The sequence below is a fragment of the Condylostylus longicornis genome, unplaced genomic scaffold (genome assembly GCF_029603195.1).
Source record: "Condylostylus longicornis isolate FDR11 unplaced genomic scaffold, ASM2960319v2 ptg000091l, whole genome shotgun sequence".
Taxonomy (NCBI): domain Eukaryota; kingdom Metazoa; phylum Arthropoda; class Insecta; order Diptera; family Dolichopodidae; genus Condylostylus; species Condylostylus longicornis.
In genome coordinates, this window is record NW_026578059.1 from 606,893 (window position 1) to 630,387 (window position 23,495).

Consider the following 23,495-nt stretch of genomic DNA (forward strand, 5'->3'; position numbering starts at 1 on the left):
TAGAAATCTAGGAAACCAGCTTGCGAAGTTTCACAAATATAAGGTTCCAATAATTCAAAATAAGTTTTTTCGAAAATTGGAAAAAATATTTTTTTTAAGCAAAATAAACTATTTATTGGAATCTAAAAGCTACTCAAATTTCAAACGTTGTCGTTAAAAGAAGAAACCGGCCGGTTTCGTTTTCAGATTTTGGAAAATTTTTACGGTTTTTTTACAATAAGAAAAGTGGCATTTTTATAGAACTATTATAGTTTTTATAATTAAAAAGGGCCCGTCCCAACCGTCTTGTAAGTAAAAATTTCATTCTATAGAAATAAGTTTCTAGAAAATATGTATTTATTGATGATTAGAAGTTTTGTAAACAGACAGACAGGCGGGAAGAATGAAACCAATAAGCACTTTCTTTTCAAAAATTTTTTTTTTTAGAAAATTTGCTAAAAATAAAAAGGAAAATTTAAAATTTTGTTTTGTTTCGTTTTTTTTTTTTTTTGTTTTTTTCTTGCCTTTTTTTTATCTCTTTGCACTCTCGCTTTTTTAGTTTTCTAAATTTGTGGTATATCGCGCCGCCGCCCCGCGTTATCACAAAGAAAAATCAAAAAATTTTCTTTTTGTAAAATAAATAACAATATTTTTTATTTATTTATATATATATATATATGCTTGTATATGAGGTATATATATCTAAATCATCGTGTGTGTATATATATGTAGTTTTTAGTTTTATTTGTATGTATTAAAAAAAAATTATGTTTTAAGTGAAAAAAAAAATTTTTTTGAAAACATTATTTTTTTTTATTTTTCATTTTTTTTGTTTAAAAATAAAAGGAAAAACAAAAATTTTCTTTTTTAGGTTTTTCCTTCTGTCTATTTAAATATGAAAAAATTAAATTAGTAAAATTAAATATTGAATATTTTTTTAATTTTTTATTAGTATTGAATAAAAATAATTAAAATTCAAAGTGCGAAAATTAAAAAAAAAAATTAATCTTCTTTTAAAAGTACAAAAGTGAAAAAATACAAAGGTGTGAAAAAACTATTTTCCTAATTAAAAAAAAAAATGAGAAAAAATTGTCATAAATACAAAAAAAAAAATAAAAAAATAATTTTTAATAAAATTCTAAAATATTTTTAGTTAAGGAAATTTGGAAGTTTTTATAAACAAAATGATCAAAAATCAACAACAAAAAAAAAAGTTCCAAAATATTTAAAAAATATTACTAAAAAATTTTTTTTTTATTTTCATTCGCGGTGTAACGTAAAACGAGTAAAATTAATATAAAAAATTGAACAAAACAACTTAAATCTAAAAAATAAATCTAAAAAAAGATTTAGTTTTTTTTGTTTTTTTTTTGTAAATTATATAAAAATTTAATTAATATTTTGAATGGAACATACATAATATATACTCCCATATACATACATACATATACATACACTATTGCAATTACAGTAGACGCCCCGTCATATAAACTATAGGAATAAATTAGAATTGAATCAGGGGGTTGTAAATTAGCATTTCAATCCCTTTAATAAGTGAGAAAATATTGCTCTTAATTTAAATATTACATTGTATTTAAATTACTTTTGTGCATATACAAAAATATTGCATATAATTAGGGATGAGCAAGAGAAAAATATTTAACTGAAGCGTTAACATAATGGATTAAATAGGACGATTACTAATGGTAGTAGTAAGATAGGGGGTTTCCCACCCGTACACTAGCGCGAAGCCCATGCTCTAGGACAACAGAAAGGCCAATCGGCAGCCTCCCAAAACCAACACCCAACAAACCCAATGCAATTCGACGGTTAAGTTAGTGATTTAAGATAATAATTTGTACTTTTTGATGGCATATCGCGTTTATTTTAAAATTTAAAAAAGTTCACAAGTTTTTTGAAATATATGGTGCCCAAAACTCAAATTTTATAAATTTTTTAAAGGCGATAACATGTGAGGGAAGGATAGAGGCGGAAAGAAATTTTCTTCTAACGAAATAAATGATTAATTTTAGTGCCTTAAAAGCAGCTAAATTTTTCTTTATATTATTATTTAATTTATTAAGAATTCAAAAAAAATTTTACTAAATTATTAAAGCACTACTATATAAGTAAATTCTTTTTATGAGAAATTATTCAATAATCAAAAAGCAATTTCTCTGTAACTAGGAGGGGTACGACTATGGGTGGCATGTTAACAGAAAACTTTGAAAACGGGCAATCTATTTTCTTTGAAATTTTTAAATGCTGCAACATTACATTCATTTTTCAAACGACTAGTAGCATCTGAACTAAAAATGCTGCGGTAGTTAATTGCACGCTTGTTGGATAGGCTTTTGTATCAGTTTTCTAGCGAATGTCTAATTAAATGTAACGTTTGTCTTACGCAGCCAAATTTATAGCCTATTTGCGACAAAATCGAAAAAAAAAAAAAATGTTTTCCTTTTTAAACCCGGTTTCAAGAGTAGGCTACTGCGCAGCAAAATTTTTACTTACATATGAAGATATACGCGCAGTATATGTTAATACACCACTGTCTGAAATGCTATGTATATTGTTTTATATTGGGAGTGTAGTTGATTATATAGAGAGTTTACTATATAAAAGTGTGGTAATAATTATTATTGAATTTTTCATATGAGATCGTTTTGTATTGAATATTGTGAAAATTTTTAAAATTTGTATCATACTCAAATATAATTTTACAATTAAATTTTTTTTTTTTTTGGAAAATATTTCGTGAATTTTAAAAAAATTTTATGAAAACTTGCACATTACATTTTAGAAAAATCAGTAATTCCACATTTTATTTGTTCTTTTTCTGAAAATCTTATGTTGAAAACAAGTTGTTTATTGCAAATATTAAATGACGGCGATCAAATGATTTTTCAGACTGATTAGAACGTATGTATGTATATAGTTTCTCTAAAAAGCTGTGATCTTGCTTGTTTTTTAATATTGGCAATTTATTTGCAATAAAAACAAAAATCTCTTTGTTGTCATAGATTTATATATACGAGTATATATGCGGTTTTTGAAAACAGTATAATATAAAATCAAAAATTGATGTCGAATATTACGGTATATAGGACTATTTGAAAAAAATTAAAAAAAAAAAAAAAAACTAAAATTGGGCTGAAAAATAAGAGCATAAAATATAAATGTCATGGCCAATGAATTTTTTTTTTTGATTGTTTGTATGTATATGCTGTCGTAAAAAATATTTTTTTTTGAAATGTTATAGGTATTTTTTTTTTTTAATTTTTTGTCGTTTTTTGCAAAACACACAAGTGCAATCGCATATTTCCACAATATATCAGTGGCTTCAAGCACAAACGACTTAAGTCTGTTTTAGTGATTTCGAGATAAATGCATTTTAAACTTTAAATTTAATTTTGAAAAAAGTTATGAAGTTTTTTGAGCCAATTTTTTTTTTGATCGAAAGATAATTAAAAAAGGAAGCGATTAACTTATAATCTGAAGTAAAACAACTAATAGTATTCTCATAATTGTGAAAAAAGAGAGATAAGCGGTTATACAAAATTTATAAAAAGCACTTTGCAAAGCATATCTCGAGTTAGGCGATTTGTGAAAAATTACTTTTGCATTTTCGTCAAACTTAAGTCGACTTAAGCTGTTGTTGCAAAACTGAAGATATGGTTTTAGGTGACTTAAGTTATACTAAAAAGGGAAGAAATATATGTATTATTTTTAGGTTATTTGATTTTTCACTCTTTTTTCAAATCATTGTCATAAAAACCATAAATTGAGGCAAGAAATGAATAAACTTCAAGGAAAAATTATTTCTAAAAGTTAAAAATAATTTTTTCATCAAATTTAAATAAAGTTGGGTCAAACCAATGGTTTGTATTGTAGCACTTTTCCCTTCAGCAAGTGAAAATTCTGCTTTTAAATACAGTCTATGTATACCTATCACACTATTAAAATTATTTTCATTCATATACAAAACTATTTCTAGGATTGCATATATTTAGGATGACGCATATATGCAGTCTTTGAATTAAAGCAAAAATTAATATAAAAAGGGGTTACCACAATGCTCGATTTTAAGCGTTAATTGTGTGAGTTAAGAAAAATAATTATATTTTTTAATTTCATGGAATTTACCGTTAGCTTTTTGCGTTTATAAAAATTTGGAGAAGCTTGCGGTTTCGGAAATATAAGGTGTCAAAAATTCAAATTTTACGAATTTCAAGAGGCAATAACTTGAGAGGGGAAGGAGATGGAAAAAAATGTTTTTCTAACGAAATGAACTATTTGTTAATGTCTAAAAGCCCATAAAATTTCAAGCTTCTACAGGCTGGGGTCTAGAAAATAAACGACATCAAAAATTTGGAAAAAACAGACTTTAGATAACGGTAAATTTGAGCGGCCATTTTGTTTTTCTAAAGTTAACCTTAATATACCCCGCTAGGGGAAGCAAGCCACTGCCTTTCTGCGTTTGCAAAATTTGAAAAATTCTTATGGTTTCATTGCACTAAATAGTTAAAGAATGGCATTTTTAGGGTTTCGGGGGGGTATAACTTCTAAAGGGGGGGAGATAGATAAAAATTTTGTTCTACGAAAATAAGTTTCTAGTAAAAATCTATGAACGTGCAAAATTTCAGCTTTCTATCTTCAAGGGTGTAGAAGTTTTGTAAACAGACACACGGACAGACGGACGGACGGACGGACGGACGGACGGACGGACGGACGGACGGACGGACGGACGGACGGACGGACGGACGGACAGAGTGAAACTAATAAGCACTTTTTTTCAAAATTTTTTTGGAAAAGTGCTAAAAAGGTGACAGTATCTTTTATTCTCTCTCGAATTCTTCGACTAAATATAGAGGAGTATCTGCTAAGTCTCCAGTATTAATCGTTTTGTAAAATTTTTGAACCAAAGGATCAATAAATTGCATCAAGTACTCTAAGTTTTTCTTTTTTGGGACTAATTTTCTCTTTTTTTTCAATTCGGAGTATATCTTGAAAATCTAACTAGTTAACACCTTGTCTTAAAATATAAGAAAGCGTTGTTCGTATAAACTGTTTTTGTAAAATATTTTTTGGAAGTCAATTTTTTAAAATCTGTGGTGTGGCTCTTTCCACTTAAGGGAGTTTCAAAAAGTATTTCAATTACAAAAAGGCTTCATTGTGCAACGGATCTGACAAAGTTGTTACAATATTGTAAAAATTAGCACATAAAGTAATCTCTAAAATGAGTTTATGAGTTTTGTGTTTGTTATTTTATTTATGTACTATAGTCCATATGACTTTCTTACTTGTTCATAATGATACTAAATGCGAATTAATTAAAATTTTTAAATCAAAAAACAAAATGAAATCGAGTGTGAGTCATTACAACTACTGTAATGAAAAGTCAAATTTGATAGTGAACTCGAACTCGTATAGAAAATAATAATTCGATACTTGTGAAAATTAAATCTTGGAGACGTATTATTAATTACATATAGAGAATGGTTTGTGAGTCAGTTTTTCTCTAAGTTCTGCCGTAAAAAGTATATAGATCTCCGTAAAAAGTTGTGGCAAAGTAAATTGGTTCGGAATTTGCTCTCCTATCATAGAGTATATAAGTATTTGATTATCAAATAAACAAAGAATATTGTAAGTTTGCTCGACATTTTTATTTTAGCTGTCAGCATTTACTTTTAAATTAAGACTCCATACAAATTGACCACGAGTCAGTTTCGAGCGTTCATGTACTTGAGTGCATTCAGGAAGCCCGGTCGCGAAAGATGAAGCGAATTTTTCTAACCGTTCGGCAAATTGTAAAAGGATTTTTCTTAAAAGAATAAAAGTAGAAAGCCTTTCATATTTTTTTATCTCTACAGATATGTTCACATGCCCAATAGGACCCGAAAACTTGCTTTTGAATGTTGTCAATTTTAAAATCAGGATCGTTAATACAGTCACCACGACCAAAGTCAATTGCGGTTTTCAAAACTGTATTAACTTCGGTTTTCAAAGTAAGATCTGTTGTGTAAATACTTGTTTATTTACTATAGGACCAGTTTCGCTAATTTCTATGCTTTAAAACACTTTGAATCCGTTATGTTAGTTTCAAATATATTGCAATACCTATAACATCCACCACAATCATCTCAGCTCTCCTAGCAAGTTCCAAATTTTTTAATGTACATTTATTAAGCGTGAATAAAGTTTATATTGGATAATTTTTATATTATTTAACAATTTCCAACATAAGCACATTTAAAAACAATAACAAATAACTGTCTTTGTAAAAAATACTTCCTTCGAAATAACAAAAATATCATAAATATTTGAAAATCGAAGAAATTTGATCTCACGGAAATGAGTAATAAAAAGTATAACAAAATATTGTTATTCGCAGATGTACCAATTTTATTTGTTGAAAACCCTTGCAAATTATAATAATTTGAATTTCCTAACAAAATGTGTTTTACTAGTGTATAATAAAAGTATTGCTTTGTAATACAATAGTTAAGATAAAAACTCTTGTTAAACACAAAAATTTTATCTTCCTAATAACATGTGTTTTACAAGGGCGTAATAAGACAACACTTTGTTTAATAATACAATTATGTTAGACCACAAAGGCAAAACAATCTACCATCAGGTAGCTAGCCACGTGTCATTTTAACATGGGAACTCCGTCAATTGAAAAAAACATTTGTCGCAGGTAAATCACGAAATGACCTACAAGATTATTATTGTTAAATAAAAAAATTCAAATCTTAAACATAGGATATTTGGGTAATTAGAGCATTAATAATGCAGGTAACTTCTGCAGATGTTTTATATTTTGTGTTAAAAAATACAACAATTTTACTTGTCGCTGAATGTAAATCATGAATATAAAGTACCTACACTATATATCACATAAAATAATATGTTAAGCGTTATAAAATATTTTTTATTAAAAAAACTGAAAAATATTCTATACTGATCATGTATTATTTCGAACACTAAACGCTTAACTTTGATTTTTGATTCTTATTTGCACGCGTTATAAAAACCTAACTCAACATAAGAAGCCTTTTGGAATATAATTGCATTTGCAATAATCGCCTAACTCGAGATGAGTTTAAACAACCAACAATAATTATTTTACACAAATCGCTTATGTCGAGTTAGTATTTAAAAAAAATCAAAATTAATTTTGCAACAAAAGCCTAACTCGAGATAAGCGGTTGTAAAAATTCATACAAATAAAAAAAAATGTCACTAATTTTGATTTGCAACAATAACCTATCTCGAAATAAGTTGTTTGTCAAAAACATAAAAAAGATGTTTTCTGCTCCTAACTCGAAATAGGCGGTTAGTGCAAGTGCACATAGCTACCATTTCGAGTTAGGTCATGTGTGAATTCGACAATAACTCCGGCTACAACAGTTGTAGAACCACCAAATTTTGTGAGCATATGAAACTCAAAACGGAGAACTCGCTGGTAAACATATCTCATTTTTGTCTTAACTCGAGTTAGGCGGTTTGTGTTTGAGGCCACTGATATAAATACAAACACGTACATCGTATACACAAATCATATACTTAAATCATTAGTTATATATGTATGAATGTATGTACATAGAGATACATTATATATGTATGTATGTATATTTTTGTATTAAAAATTATATTAATTTTTCTCATACATATATGTGTTTCTCTCATATTATATGTATATATATTGTTTACAACTTAAGACAGCACTACCTGTTGGAAAAAAATGTAATAAAAAGTTGATTAAGAATTTAAAGAACTTTGAAAACAATTATTAAATATATACATACAAACATATGAAAATATTAAATAATCAATTTTTATTTGAAAAAACAAGCAATTTTTGAATTAAAAACTTATTAAAATTAATTATAATAATTTTATTTACTAAGTGTATATAGGTATGTAGGAAATCAAAAAAATTAACATTTTTGTAAAATTTAAAGTAATTTTTTTTAATCTAATTAATTATACATAGAATTAATTATAGAAAAGACCAAAAGAAAAATTTTAGTAAAATAAATTAATTAAAAAATTTTATTAAGAGAAAAATTAAAGAATTCAAAAAATAAACACGAAAATTTCACACAAACACACACAATACATATATAAAATACAAAAATGCATCACTCATTGTAAATATATAGAATGTGTACAAGGAATATTTATATACATGTACACTTATTTTATGCGTGAGTATGTGTGTGCAGTAGTGAAAAAAATAATAAAATTAAAAAAAGGAAAAACAAAAATAAATTTCTCTTGACTTATTATTATTAAAAATTAAAGAATATGTTCTCAATGAAAAGAAAAGAATATTTATTTTTTATATAATAAAATTATACTGTTATAATTTACTGTTATAATAATTAATAAATAGCACTGAATATAGCAATGAATATTGAAAAATTAATTTGTATTGTTAGTTAAAAAAAAAAAAAATTAATAAAAAATTTCAATAAAATTGCAATTAAATGGAAAAATAAATGTATACATTTATAAATATATATATATATATATATATATATGTATATATGTATGTATATTATTGAAATTTAAATGGATGATTTAAAAAAACCAAAAAAAAAATATTATGATGATCAAAATAACGATAATGATAAACGAGGAACTACAACAACATCAACAAGAACAACAACAACATCCACATCTACAAATATAACGACAACAAACAATAAACAATTACAATATAATATAATTAATAAAGATTTAATTGATAATAAAGAAGACTGTCATCAACCTGCCATTATTATTATTAATAATAATAGTAATAATAATAACATTAATAATAATAACAGTAACATAACTGTGATAATAAATTCAAATAATCAAAATTCTATTATAAATTCTAAAAGACAAATAATAGATGATGAAAAAATAAACGATAAAATATTATTATCATCACCATCATTATTAGAAACAAAATTATCAACTGCAACACAATTTTTATTGAAAAATAATACTGAAATTCCATTTAATAATACAACTAAAATACCGACAATAACGACGACGACAACATCAATAACAACAGATTCAACAACATTGTCATCACCATTAATGTTATTGAATTCAAAATTGAATCCAAAATCTATAAAAACAACAACGGGAACAGGAGAAATAATATTATCATCATCATCATTAAAAATGCCACCAGTTAAAGAAAAAAAAGAACCAAAAAAACGTGAACGTTGGTTATTAACACGTAAAACATGGAAATATATGACTGATGCTGGTCGTAAATTAATACCAGATAATTTAAGTCAAAATAATAATCCACAAAATATAAAAGATGATTTACAAAAAATTGAAAAAAATTTTCAAAATATATGTTCAAATGAAAAAAGATTTATAATATGGAAACGTAAATCATCATATCCAGGTGCAATTGGTGTTACACATCATCATCATTATCAACAGCAGCAGCAACGTAATTCATCATCATTATCGTTAAAACCACGTTTTAAAAAATTACTATCATATTCAAATAAATCAATTAATAATAATAACATATATGATGATAATGATGATTTATTATCAATTATTAATTCAAATGATTATATTGAAGCAAATAAAAATATTGATAAAATTATAACAATATTACAAAATTTATTAAATTTAAATGATCAAAATAAAAATATAACAACATTATTAAATTCAAAAACAATAAGACCAGATCAAAAACAATCACCATCATCTCAACGTCCATTAATTGCATATAACAGTAATAATAACAATAATAATAATAATAATAATAATAATAATAATAATAATAATAATGATAGTAATAGTAATAATAATAATTATAATAAAAATAATAAAAATGATATTAATTTAAATAATTTAGCTAATAATTATAATAATAGTAATACAATGTCATCATTACCATCATCATCACAATTACCATCAACATCATCATCATCATCTTTATTAACAAAATCATGTACAAATAATAATAGTAATAATAACAATAATAATGAGAATGATATGAAATTACAAGAACAATTATTACATGATTTATTACAAAAATTACATCAATATAATAAATTATATGAAAATAATGATATTATTATGAAATCAAAAACATTATTAAATCTTGATAAAATAACACCGGATGTTATTAATAATAAAATATTATTGAAAAAATTATATAATGATTTAAAAAAGCAACAATTAAATCGTATATTATATAAAAATAGGAATAATAAAACAAAATCATTATCAAATAAATTTATACCATCAACAACATTACCTTTAACATCATCATCATCATTATCATCATTAACTTCATCACAAACATATTATAAAACATCATCATATAATAATAATAATTATAATAGTAATAATAATAATGATAATACTACAAAATCATTATCAACATCATTTTCAAATGTTTTAAACTTTAAACGTAATACAAATATTAATAATAATCAAAATAGTAATATAAATAATATTAATGAAAATATTAATTTAAAACCAATAACAACACAACAATCTACCCAATATAATACAAATTTTCCAAATATACAATTACGTAATGTATCAACAGCATCGAAAACAGTAACAACATGTGGTTCAATAACAACAACACCAAAAACATTATTATCGTCATCATCATCATCATCAAATGGTAGGCCATTGACAACTACAATTACAAATGATAACGATTATAAAACTATATTAAATAATTTTTCAACAATACGAACAACAACAACACCAGCAACAACAACACCAACAACAACAACTAGAACAAGTACTGGTGCAATATCAAAAATACATGGCATTAATAAAAAAGCATCAACATCAAATAAAATACAGAGCAGGTAACGAAAAAAAAAATAGTAACTATAAAAGTATAAAAACAAAACTCTAATATTTGTCCTTAAAAATTATTGAATTAAATATTATTCGATATAATCATGATAATCAAGGATTCGATCACATGTCTCTTATGCCTAATAATTGTTTCTAATTTTTAATCTCACAATTCTTTCTATATTTCATTTCGTGTTATACTCAGCGCTCATGAATGTAAACTCATAGTTTTGCAGTTTCCCCTTGCTTTTATAAACCAAATACCATAAATAGATACACAGTCGAATACGCTTATATGCATAACAGTTCGCACAGAATTTTCTTTGTGCATATATCGCCGTACTATGATTAGAAAAATCATAATGTAGGCATGCAAAAATGCAATGTATATATAAAAAGTTTTGCTTTATTGCGTGTTGGAAATAAAAGCGTGTTCGGCAGTATATATAATATTGTTAAAGGAAGTAAAAACTGTATAGTTAAAGTTATATAACAGTTATAAATTATTATGTAAATAATATTTTATATGCGATAATAAAATATAATTACAGGGAGTGTAAAGAGAGATAATATTAGCTAAGAGAATAAGTTAATTAAAATTATGTTAAAAATCTTTGTTCGATATTCGACAAAAACGACGACACTATTCGTGACAGACACTTATACAAAATGTACTTTAAATTTTAATATTATATATACGATTTTATTTTTACTATTATTCATTAAAGATTTCAATTTTTATAGACGATATTTTTTTATATGAAGATTCAATTGTGAGCAGACAACAACCTGCAGGCTGTATTCATCAGAAGAATCTGAAATATAGAAAATTTTGATCTCAATTTTTAAAATTTAATGAAGCACCAATATAGATAGGTTACTATCACTTCCCAAATACAGTCCTAACATATACGAAAACAAGTCGGCTTGAAGAATAGGAAAGCGCATATACTATACGTATTAATGCAAATTGACTAAATCCTTTTTTTTTTGTATACTAAGATCATTATAATCATATTAAACTAAAAAAATATGAAGATAACATTTATCATATCTGGTCCATTACTATAATATTATAGAATATTTTGTACCGGTTTCTTTTGAGAACTGCTTTTGAAAAAAATATGAACATTTTTGAGTATTTTAACAGGCTGATATCACACATCAAACTCTAAAAGTGGGATATAGTCATCTAATTATAATTGCATACTCCTGTTTGCATATAGTCTCTAAGAGATGATAGCCTACAATTTGCATATAGTCTCCAGGATATGATATAGTCTTCAGCTTTCATATTCTTTAAAATTGCACTGTTAAATAAAATAAAAACAATGTGGAAATTTCAGTATAACAACTACCATATATTCCTAATAAGCACTAAGATGTTGCCAGACAGTAGTAGAATTTATTATAAGATAGAAATTTTTAAAATTTCAATCAAAATTTTATTGCTCTTTTTGTATTGGAATAAATAAAATAAATCGCGATCAATAGCAATACGCACGTCTTTCGAGTTTTATGCAAAATCATATGATATGTGATCTTGGTGATATGTGCGTTTCATATTTTTTAAATTTTCTAGAAGGTTTATATGATCTATATTTTTTTTTTGGTTATTTATATATTTTATGAACATATATATATATATATTTATATATATATTGAAAAAATTAACTGATTTATAGCACACTTGGCATACAAACGGATTTTATACATTTACATGAATTACAACGTTTGGCCAAAGATTTAGAATTAAAAAGAAAAGAAGAAGAAAGAGAACGAGCTCTATTAAGTCCAACTGATGATGAAAGTGATAAATCAAGTAGTAATACAGCAACAACAACAACACATCGTTCAAGAAGAAAAAGTAGTCTTGATAATGAAGATATATCACAATCAGTTAGTGATACAATAAAACGTTATTTAAGAATGGCTAGAAAAAAATCCGTACATGATAATAATGCTAATCGTTTTAAACGTGTTAATTATGATCGTAATTTACGTAATATTAAAGCAAAAGGTGAAATAATACCACCCGGTATGGATGATGGTAATACAAAACAAACACAAACATTAGATGAATGGCCAATTATTGCATTAGAATATATACGTGGCATTGAGAATTCAAAATTATTAATGGATGCACATATTGAATGGGAAAAAACATTAAATAAACGTATACAACAAAAAGATGAATATGAAAAAAAAAATCAAATAAAAAATCAGCAACAAGATGTATCCAACAATAAAATTGGTAACTGTTAACAAATATAATAACAAATGGAATAAATATTAAAAAAAAAGTTATAAAGGAGATGATCATTTTTTTAGGAAATATTGGAAATGATATTAATAATAGTAACAATGGAATAATAATTGATGAAACATTATCAGCAGAAGCGAATGGAGGAGGAGTAGGAAGGTTAGATCAAGAACTTAGTAATAGAATAATAACAACAACTGGTCATACACATTCATCTGGTACTTCATCTGGAATTTTACATACAGGACAACAATTTTTATCAAATTTATGGCATGGCCATAGTAATAGTGGTAGTGGAGGTACTACTGGTGACATTAGTAATTATCAACAACCATCACCATCAAGTAGTACTATATCGATAAGTTCCGCTCCAGCTGTTACATCAGCTATTTCAACAGTAGCAGCAACTAGAACTGATCTCAGTAAAAATTGATTTTTTATCCAATATTAATTTGTGTTTTTTTTTGTTCTTAATTTTAATTTTTAATTTTAAATTAATTTTAAATTAAGCAAACGAAAAAAAAAATAATAAAACAAAAATGGATGACAAAGAAAGAAATTATTTTGAGAAAAAAGAAAAAAAATCCCAAAATAAAAAAACATTAATTAGTGGCTTTTTTCACTCTGACTTCCTCTAATTTTTCCGTTTTTTTTTTTTCTTTTAATTTTGATTTTTTTATGCAGTTTTAAAAATTTTTTTGTTTCGCTTAATAATTTTTTTTTAAAACTGGCTACTACTGCTTGGCTTAACTCATATAAAATAAATAATTGTTTAAAGTTTTTTGAACAAAAAATGAACTACTTTATCAAAATTGTGTTTGTGTGTGTGTAAATAAAAATAAAGTTGGGTTAAACCAAAGGTTTGTAGAACAGCACTTTCCTTCAACAAGTGAAAATACTGCTTTTAAAAACAATTTATAACATTTATTACAAAATATTTCAAAAAATTGCATACATTTAGGGAAGAAAAAAAAATTTGTGAATAGTTAACAAAAAGTTAACAAAATTTGTTGGTAAATTACGGGAGCTAAGAAAAGTAATTATGTTTTTTGATGGCATGTCATTTACCGTTAGTTTTCTTCATTTATAGAAATTTGGAAAACCAGCTTACAGTTTCGGAAATGTAACGTAAATTTCAAGAGGCGATAAATATAAAGCGGTGAAGGTGGAAGAAAATTTCTTTCTAACAAAATAAATTATTTGTCAGTATCTAAAAGCTGCTAAGATTTTAAAATTCTACAAAATGTCTTCTAGAAGAAAATTAATTTAAAAAAATTTGAAAAAAAAAACGGTTAATTCTAATGGCCATTTTGTTTTTTTAGAGATCAACTGTGCTATGCCGCTGAAAAAGAAGTCTATAACTACTTTTCTGCGTTTGCAGAATTTAAAAAGTATTTGTGCTTAACTGTGAGGAAAAGAACCAAATATACGGTCCTTTTGATCCTCTTTTATCTTTTATAGTTGATCCTTTTCCTCACTACAAGGTCATCTTTTTCACCTTTTCCACATAAAAATCTCATATACTTTCATATATGCTTAGTGTTATGTTTGATGTGTGTGTGTGTGTCATTATTGAAAATTATTTCGTTTTTGCTCTTAATGTTTTCATTTATAGTATTTTTTGTATATGAAGGTACATGCACTATAGTTGAATCTACATCCTTATAATCTCTCAGAAATAATAAACAGGCTATGATATTTTTTATTTACACAAATTGCGTTGTCAGCGGTGTTTAATAATGTTAAAGTTAACAAATTTTTTCAGTTGTTTTGTTTTGTATATATCCTGCAATTTATTAAGATTTTTGTTAAACGAATTTACTTATGTCAACAGTGTGGAGAGGGTGGGTGATATTTTTGCCTCCTCTGTAAATTGTAATTTGTAAGTTATGGTTGACAATTAGAGGACGTATTCGAGTGAACGAATTCTAAGCCGTAGTGGGCATACCAATGACATGTGCGTGCTTCTTAATTTTGAGAGGAGGATTATCGGAGAAAATAAATAGCAACACATTTCCGAATAGTTGGAGCGCTGTTATCGGAGCGCTAAGCTCATACTTGTTCTTACTTCCCAAGGTGTAGTGTGAGGCTGTCTCGAGACGTTAAACACAAGCAGAGTATGCGCACAATCCTTATAACTCTGTATCGCTGGGGCATGTTATGGAGTAGAAGATAATGAGCCAGATGAATGTTGACTGACAGAGGGGTTGAATATGCCTCTACTGGATCTAGGATCGGATTTAGCGGAATAAGCTCATTTTTTTCCCTATAGATGCTTTAGAAATGTGTGCATACTTTATTTATACTTACATTATTTATTATTATTTTTTTATACATAAATTCTAGCATTTTTAAATAAAAACTGGCATTTTTTATCTTTTTTTAATAAATTATAATATTTTTTTCAATTTTGATTTTTTGCTTCTTTCAATTAATCAAATTTCATTCTTTTTTTGTAAACATTTTATATAAACGCATTTTCTTATTTATCTATATATATATATATGTTTATTATATTATTAATTATTTATATATTGTTATAATTATTCAATATAGATTCACCAAAATACCATTCCAAAGATCAGCTAACAATGCAAAAATCAAAATCATCATCAAATGTTGGCCAATTTGTCTCAACAAAAATATGGAAATCACGTTCAAAAAGTCAAACACGTACAACATCATTAAGTAATATAGCAAAACCAACATGGACGCCGCAAGTAAATTTATTTATGCATATTTACAATATTAGTTTATTATATTTATATACAACAAGGAATTGTAGAACAAGAAATCTTAACAATTTAATCTATATACATATACTTTTGTTTCTTTACTTTCTCGAAAAAAGGGTAATGGTGTATGGGCGTCATCTAGTGGTAAATGTTTAACATTAACTGATACAAAATTAGATGATTTATTTGAGATTGAACGTAAAGTTTTACATAAAGTTGCAATAGAAAAAATTAATCAATTAAATATTGGTGTTACTGTAACAGCACCACCAGGTAAATTTTTGTATAATATTAAAATATTTTGCTAAATAATCAAATTTGTGTGTTGAATATACAGAATGACTTCAACATGCACTATCTCTTCCCTTTATTAAATTTTTGTTTAAAAACCGAATGTATAACAATCTCACACTCTTTAATCTTGACTTTTTATACAGTTTTCAACGTCAAATTGACGTAAGTTCAAATTTGATCTGAGCCATACGGAGAGACAGACAATAACATTTTTTTTTCATTTCATTTTATTTACTTCGCTTTGAGTAACTTTACAACCAAAAATTGTTGTAGATCGATAAATGTTTTTTTTCTGTGTGATTTGACAAACTAGAATTGATCAAAATTTCATTTTGGTTTAACAAAAATATTTTTATTAAAATCGTATTCATAAGCGTACAAAACTATACTAAACGAGATTAACGTTGGCGAGACCGCATATTATACTTTTTGCAGAACACCTTTAGATTTTTTTCGTTAGAAAAGCACGTTGTACAGTTTTACCGCCTTTGGCATTAATTTTAGCTTTATTACATTTAATAGGTAAATCGCAATTTTAAACATTGCATGTCTTCTGTATAAAATTAAATTTTCCTCAATTCTTATTCATCGAATCAACAAATAAAATATTTAATTTCACATTCAATTTAAAGTTTTAATAATAAGCTCTTGCAATTTACTGAAAATTTTGTCTGTTTCTATCTCTGTGTATTCAATACATCAAATAATTACTTCAACAATTCAAAAATATTATGTTGATATATTTATATATTTCTAATAGATAATACAACTGCTCCTCCGGTAAAAAGCAAAAGGCGGCCATTGCTTATGAAAAGGAAAGCTATAACGACAAGTTTTTTTGATAGTGGGAAAAATAAACAAGATTCAAAAAGTAAGTGTACATAAAATGGTCTTTTAATTTCCGGATTAATTCCCATTTTTAGTGTATATACAGTATTTTTTAGTACTTTGTGCGGATTATTCCGGATAAATTAATATTTTTAGTATTATTCAGTATTTCTTAGTAATTGACAAATTATTTTATTATATATTTTAGCAGTGAACACAAATTCTACGGGAGTTTTTGGTATTTCATTGGAAAAATGTGTTGAAAAAGATCAAAAATTAAGAAAAGATTCTGGTAGTTTATTAAGCGAAGGCACTAGTAGTAGTATTTCACATAAATCTGATCGAGGTTCAAGAAATTCAATTGCATCTTTATTAGGTACAACCCATAACTCATCAACTCACATAAATGGAAAAATGGTTAAGTTTATAATTTTAATTATCAATCACATATACTTATATTTGTATTAAATTTTTTAAATTAATTAAATTTTAATAATTTAAAACCATAGGCTGGATCTTGTGAAAATTTATCAATGAAAGGATCAAAAAATATAACTACAGGTGTATATATTTGAAAAAAAAACATTGGTATAGCAATAACAAGATGATTTTTATATTAAAAATTGTTATAGGTTCATCAGCATCATCATCATCAGCAGCAGCAACAGCCGCAGCAATTATTGGTAATAATTTAATAAAAACTGCAACATCAAAAATATCTCGTAGTCAATCAGATGTTAGACGAACTAGTCAAGGTGACGATGAATTAGATAGTGGTACTAGTGAAAGTGGTATCGGAAATAATTTATTAAGAACAAATCAACCTTGTATTACAAAATGTAATACATATAAAGTTCCAGCTTTAGTTACTGCATGTTTTAAGCATTTAGAAGAGCATGGATTACATATAATAGGAATATTTCGTGTTAGTACATCGAAAAAACGTGTTCGGCAGGTATATACTTAATATTAAACGATAATTATATACTCGTATTATTATAAATTTTATTTTTCTTATTTTAATTAATTAAAAAAAAAAAACAGTTAAGAGAAGAATTTGATCAAGGTGAAATTAGCTCACTAGATCCAGAAACATGCCCACATGATGTTGCAACAATATTAAAGGAATATTTTAGAGATTTGCCAGAACCATTGCTATGTCGAAGTTTATACAAAGCGTTTGTTAAAACACAAAGTAATTTTTTTTTTAATTTTAAATCTTTTAGTAAATTTTCATAAAATTAAATTAATAAAATTTTATATGTATAATATAGAACGATATATTGCACCCTAATTAGCACAAATGTGCCATTTTCCTACCACCATTGCCGTCATTGAGCGTGCGATTTCAGGTGGCCTATCTAGGCCACCCGGTTCTTTCTATCTTTCTAGGAATCTATCTGAATCTACAATGCCAATTTCTGATGTTTCGTTCAGCTTCGTTACACTTGCTCCGCCCCACGTGAAAAATCTGTTTATTATAACTAATTTTTTATAAAAATATTAATTATAAAATATTAATATTGATTAGTTTTCTTGTTTTTATTGTTTTATAGAAATTCGCAATCGACGTTTACAATTAGAAGCATTGTCTCATTTAGTACAACTTTTACCAGTTGCACATCGTGACACCTTGTATTTTTTATTAAAATTTTTAGCAAAAGTAGTAAGATGTTCCGATGATGTTACATCAATTGACGGCACAGTATTATCACAAGGTAATAAAATGGACAGTAGTAATTTAGCAACTGTTTTTGCACCAAATATTTTGAGATCAACATCAAATTTTGATACAAATACAACAACTGAACAAGATTTAGATGAACAAATCGATGTAATAAATGTGATAAGGTGCAATTAAAAAAAAAACTACTTTTTTTGTTTCACATTTTTAAAAAAAAATATGTTTTTTTTTTTTTTTTTAGAACAATGATTGATCATTATGAAGAACTATTTAGGGTTCCTTCTGAATTAATGGATGAAATTTATACATATATGTTGGATGCATTTCCTCAGCAACTTGATTATTTATTTGAGAGGCGAGGTTTCCGTCTGAGGTACATATGCAATGTAACAATCTTAATGTATTTATATAATCTAAACATAGAATTTATCCAACTTGTAGAAAGCAAAACAAAATTAAAATGCCACTTTTAAGCCATATATTGTCGTTCTAAATAAAAAAACTGAGACAAGCCAATGTAAGCCAGCAGTTTTCTGTTCAACAATAAAAACTGCTGCTCCTTAAAAGCAGTATTTCATTTGTTCAATCTATTACATTATTTAAATTATTTTTATTCAAGTATAAAAAATATTGCATACATTTAGGGGCGATAAAAAAAACTTAAATTAATGGTGACGTTAACGTAATGCTCAAATTCAAGAGTTAATTGCGTGAGTTAGAAAAACTAATTTGTGCATTTGTGCATTAGAAAAGTTTGTAGTTTCGGAAATATAAGGTGCCGAATATTCAAACTTTTTCAATTTCGAAACTTTCTAGAGCTAGAGGAAAAACCATACCAAAAATAAAAAAAAAAACAGGTTTTAGGAGGACGAACAGAGTGAAACTAATAAAAACTTTTTTTCACAATTTTTTTTTGGAAAAGTGTTAAAATGTCGTTCTGACACTACCTTAATATCGACTTTTTATAGAATTTTTTCCTATCTTCAATTTGAAAAATATATAGCTTTTCCCGACAAATTACAGCTCAGAATAAAATTAATAAAATTAAACTTTTTTTAATAATTTTTTTTCCATTAATTCCTAATATGTACTAGTGATGAATTGGATAGTGCAAGTTCCAGTACACCAATTAGTTCACCTCCTCCTGTAATGGGACTGAATTCAGATCAACAAAATCAAATATTTCGTGACTTTATACCGAATAGTACATCAAAAACATCATCAGTAAGCCAAATGTCATCATCAGTCCCAAAGCGTGTGTATTCACGTGAGGATGTTATGCATGAAAGAGCTGCAACAGCGAATGATCCACATAGCATGGGAATTGAAATAGAAAACGGATTGAAAAGGTTAAATTTTTTTCTATTCTTTATATTGGAAAATTGATGTTCACTTAAATTATTTCATTTATATATTTAGACGAGAAAGAACATCAAGAATGAAATACGTTGAGAATGAAAGTGAATTACAACGACGACGTCGTTTAAGATCAACAAATAATAATTCAAATATGACTACATTACGTAATTCAAATATTGATGATAATGCAGTGGATGGATTTTCAACATCAGAAATGAATAAAAGTTCATACGGTTCTCAACAAAATCAGCAAATGCAGCAGCAACAACAATATCCACATCAACAACATCAGCAACAAATATCATTTAATTTAACACAAAAGAAACATTTACCTACAGGTGGACAGCAAATTGATTCTAGAACAAGAAAATTATCATCACCTTTTATACTACAAAGTACGGGAGTTGTTACAGCAAGTCTTAAAATACCATTACAAATGCAACAACAGGGTACATTTCAAGATACACTTGGTTCGAATAGTGGCGGTGGTAGTTCATCTGTATGTAGTCCATCAAGTGATACTGAAAATGATAGATATGCAACATATATCGATTTCTCTGATATACCATATATTGAAGATGTTACAAATTATAGCCACGATAACGATTTTTGGCCAGGTAATAATAAAAAATACAACAAAGAAAAAAAATAGTTTGCCATTATTACATTTTCTACTAATTTCAACTTAAACCTTCGAAAATTAGTTTGTAAGGCCATTAAAATAAAATTTTTAATTAATTCCGATTTTGTGATTTGAAAAATTTATTCAGTTTTTCCTTTTTGTACTTACGTTCTTGTTTTCTCTACTTCTTTTTTTTGCATATTTTCAGGAGAGCAACAATCAGAAACAACGGTAACTGGCTCATTATCATTCAGTAATAATCCAAAAACACCAACAAATATAACACGGAAATCATCTTGTGATTCATTATTAAATGTATACAAATTTCCCGATCCTTTTATGATAGAAAGTGGTGATAATAGCAATTATAAAGGTTTAACATCAAGGTAGGTACCGCAAAAATTATGATATTTTTTCTTTAAGGAACAATTTCTATCGCAATTTCGTAAATCTACTTAAAAAAATCTAGATTTGTAATCATATTAATAGATTCGTAAATCTACTAATAAATAGGGTGTGTTCGAGATATTCTCGATTGTAATTGCGATGTAGGATTTTTTGAATTGACAAATAAACTAATAAAATTAACACACAAATTAAAACTGGTATAGTAGACAAAAATATTTTCTATAAGTTAAAATTCTTGTCAGCAATCTACCCTGAGAAAACAATTGCAACTTGATACCTTTGTTTACTTCTGTCTGCTGCAAAAGACGAAAAGTAGACAGTTTTCCTGAAACAATGTTTTTGTGTAATTCAATGACTGTTGTACACGCGCAGTTTTTTATGAGAGCTTTATATTCTGGGAACGAAAATGTTGTGTATGTGATGCAGCGTGATTTTAGTATGTAGCTCTAACGTAACAGCTTCGTAACTCATTTTACTAATATTATTGTATAATAATTATTGTGATCGCAATAATTAATCAAATATAATTTTTTCTTATACATAGTGGTGATGGTGTTGGTACATCAACAAATATTGATGCAAGTATTCCTAATGTACAGCAACAACTGCAACAAAATTTAAATAAATCAGCAATAAAATTAAATCAAGATAAATTAAATTCCGAATTACATCAATTGCAACAGCAACAACAAGAACAACAACAAGGAATTAATTTAAAATCAAATTTAGAACCGAAAATAACACCAAGTATTACAAATATTGGTGGTGCGGTATTACGTTCAAAAACAGCTGATTTCGAAAGAATTTTAACACAAAGTCAAAAAGTAAATGATAACAGCAATAATAAAAATAGTAAACGAAATGAACAATATGATAATATTCAAATAGGATCATCAAATTTATTAGCATCATCATCTTCTTCATCATCAATTGGAAGAGGTGGAGGAGGAGGAGTAGCAGTAAGTGGAATAACAGAAATTGGAAAAGAATCAGCTGAAATAGGAAATTTACAATCATCAACAAAATCTGGTAGTTCTATAAATCAATCAACTGGGAAACGATTATCACCATTAAATTCGAATAATCAACAATCGTCACAACAACAACAAAATCGTAAATCATCATCACCATCGGCACAAGGACTAATTTATAAGAGGCAAGAATTAATCTCAAGCGCAAAAAGGACTAACCAAACAAAACACTAACATTTATTATATTATATATTATACTTTTTCAACATTGCCGAAACATTTACATATACATACATATTTGTATATAAATATTTGTTATTGATCTGAAAAGAAAAAAGAAAAGCCGAATCTTATTTTGTATAAATTGAAAATAAAAAAATAAAAAAAAGAGATAAATGTATTTATAAATATATGTAATTATAATAATTATATATATATATATACATATATATATAGTATAATATACATAGCATATATATATATATTTTGTAATTAATTTGCTAAATTTTATTACAGAATTAATTTTTCTCTTCTTATACGAATATATTTTGTAATTATTAAAACTGTTTTTATTGAAGTAAAAAAAAAAAAAAATTAAACCAAGTAAGGACTGAAGTTTTGTGATTGTATTTTTGTATTTTTCTCTTCATAAACGCATAATATACCGCGATATATGGCAATTTAAAACTGTGATACATATGTTCGTTCATAAAACAAAATGTTGCGAACCTACAGCAGCCCTATCATGAATTCCACTCGGATATAGAATCCTGTACGAATTACGAGCTACGACGTAAATTCTTTTGAATGATCACAAAATTCCACTGATAGATATTAAAAATCAGCAATTGCAGCACCTCCACTTTTCGGAGTACCAAAATCTATATTTTTATTAAAAGGATATTTCTTTAAATTGCTTTTGTTACGTGAGTAATTATTTTTTTCGAATAGAATTTTAAAATTTATTTTTATTACGAACGTATAATGTATGAATATTCAAAACAGAGCATTTTAATAATTCGGAATTGTACAAAATGAAATTCGCAATTTTCCGATTTCTAGTGCTACAAACAGAATTCATGATAGGGCTGTCAATTTACGAATATTCAAAACAGAGCATTTTAATAATTCGGAATTGTACAAAATGAAATTCGCAATTTTCCGATTTCTAGTGCTACAAACAGAATTCATGATAGGGCTGTCAATTTACGAATATTCGGAACAGGGCATTTTAATAATTCGGAATTGTACAAAATGAAATTCGTAATTTTCCGATTTCTAGTGTTACAAACGGAATTCATAATGGGGCTGTCAATTTACGAATATTCGGAACAGAGTATTTTAGTAATTCGGAATTATATAAAATGAAATTCGTAATTTTCCGATTTCTAGTGTTACAAACGGAATTCATGATAGGGCTGTCAATTTACGAATATTCGGGACAGAGTATTTTAGTAATTCGGAATTGTACATTATGATAATCATATAATTTTCCCTA

At 26.4% G+C, this 23,495-nt stretch overlaps 1 protein-coding gene across 1 annotated transcript; it reads left to right on the top strand.

Annotated features, from left to right (window-relative positions):
- Window positions 1-600: 600 nt before the first annotated feature.
- On the top strand, window positions 601-22,464 carry LOC129613721 (putative uncharacterized protein DDB_G0282133). The gene is made up of 19 exons (XM_055527908.1): window positions 601-671; window positions 932-959; window positions 7,896-10,041; window positions 10,270-10,841; window positions 12,519-13,087; window positions 13,165-13,518; window positions 15,653-15,816; window positions 15,948-16,104; window positions 16,886-16,996; window positions 17,162-17,370; window positions 17,463-17,514; window positions 17,586-17,908; window positions 17,998-18,148; window positions 18,510-18,804; window positions 18,879-19,010; window positions 19,732-19,986; window positions 20,057-20,613; window positions 20,827-21,004; window positions 21,571-22,464. The coding sequence occupies exons 3-19, from the start codon at window positions 8,563-8,565 to the stop codon at window positions 22,229-22,231; spliced, it is 6,219 nt and encodes a 2,072-aa protein (XP_055383883.1). The 5' UTR covers window positions 601-671; window positions 932-959; window positions 7,896-8,562; the 3' UTR covers window positions 22,232-22,464.
- Window positions 22,465-23,495: the final 1,031 nt, after the last annotated feature.

Bases quoted from the DNA above. Each gene is read 5' to 3' on its own strand.
- LOC129613721 (XM_055527908.1), top strand. From the start codon at position 8,563: ATGGATGATTTAAAAAAACCAAAAAAAAAATATTATGATGATCAAAAT. The intron at 17,371-17,462 runs GTTAAGTTTATA...TTAAAACCATAG, and splicing joins CTCACATAAATGGAAAAATG to GCTGGATCTTGTGAAAATTT. The intron at 20,614-20,826 runs GTAATAATAAAA...GCATATTTTCAG, and splicing joins CGATAACGATTTTTGGCCAG to GAGAGCAACAATCAGAAACA.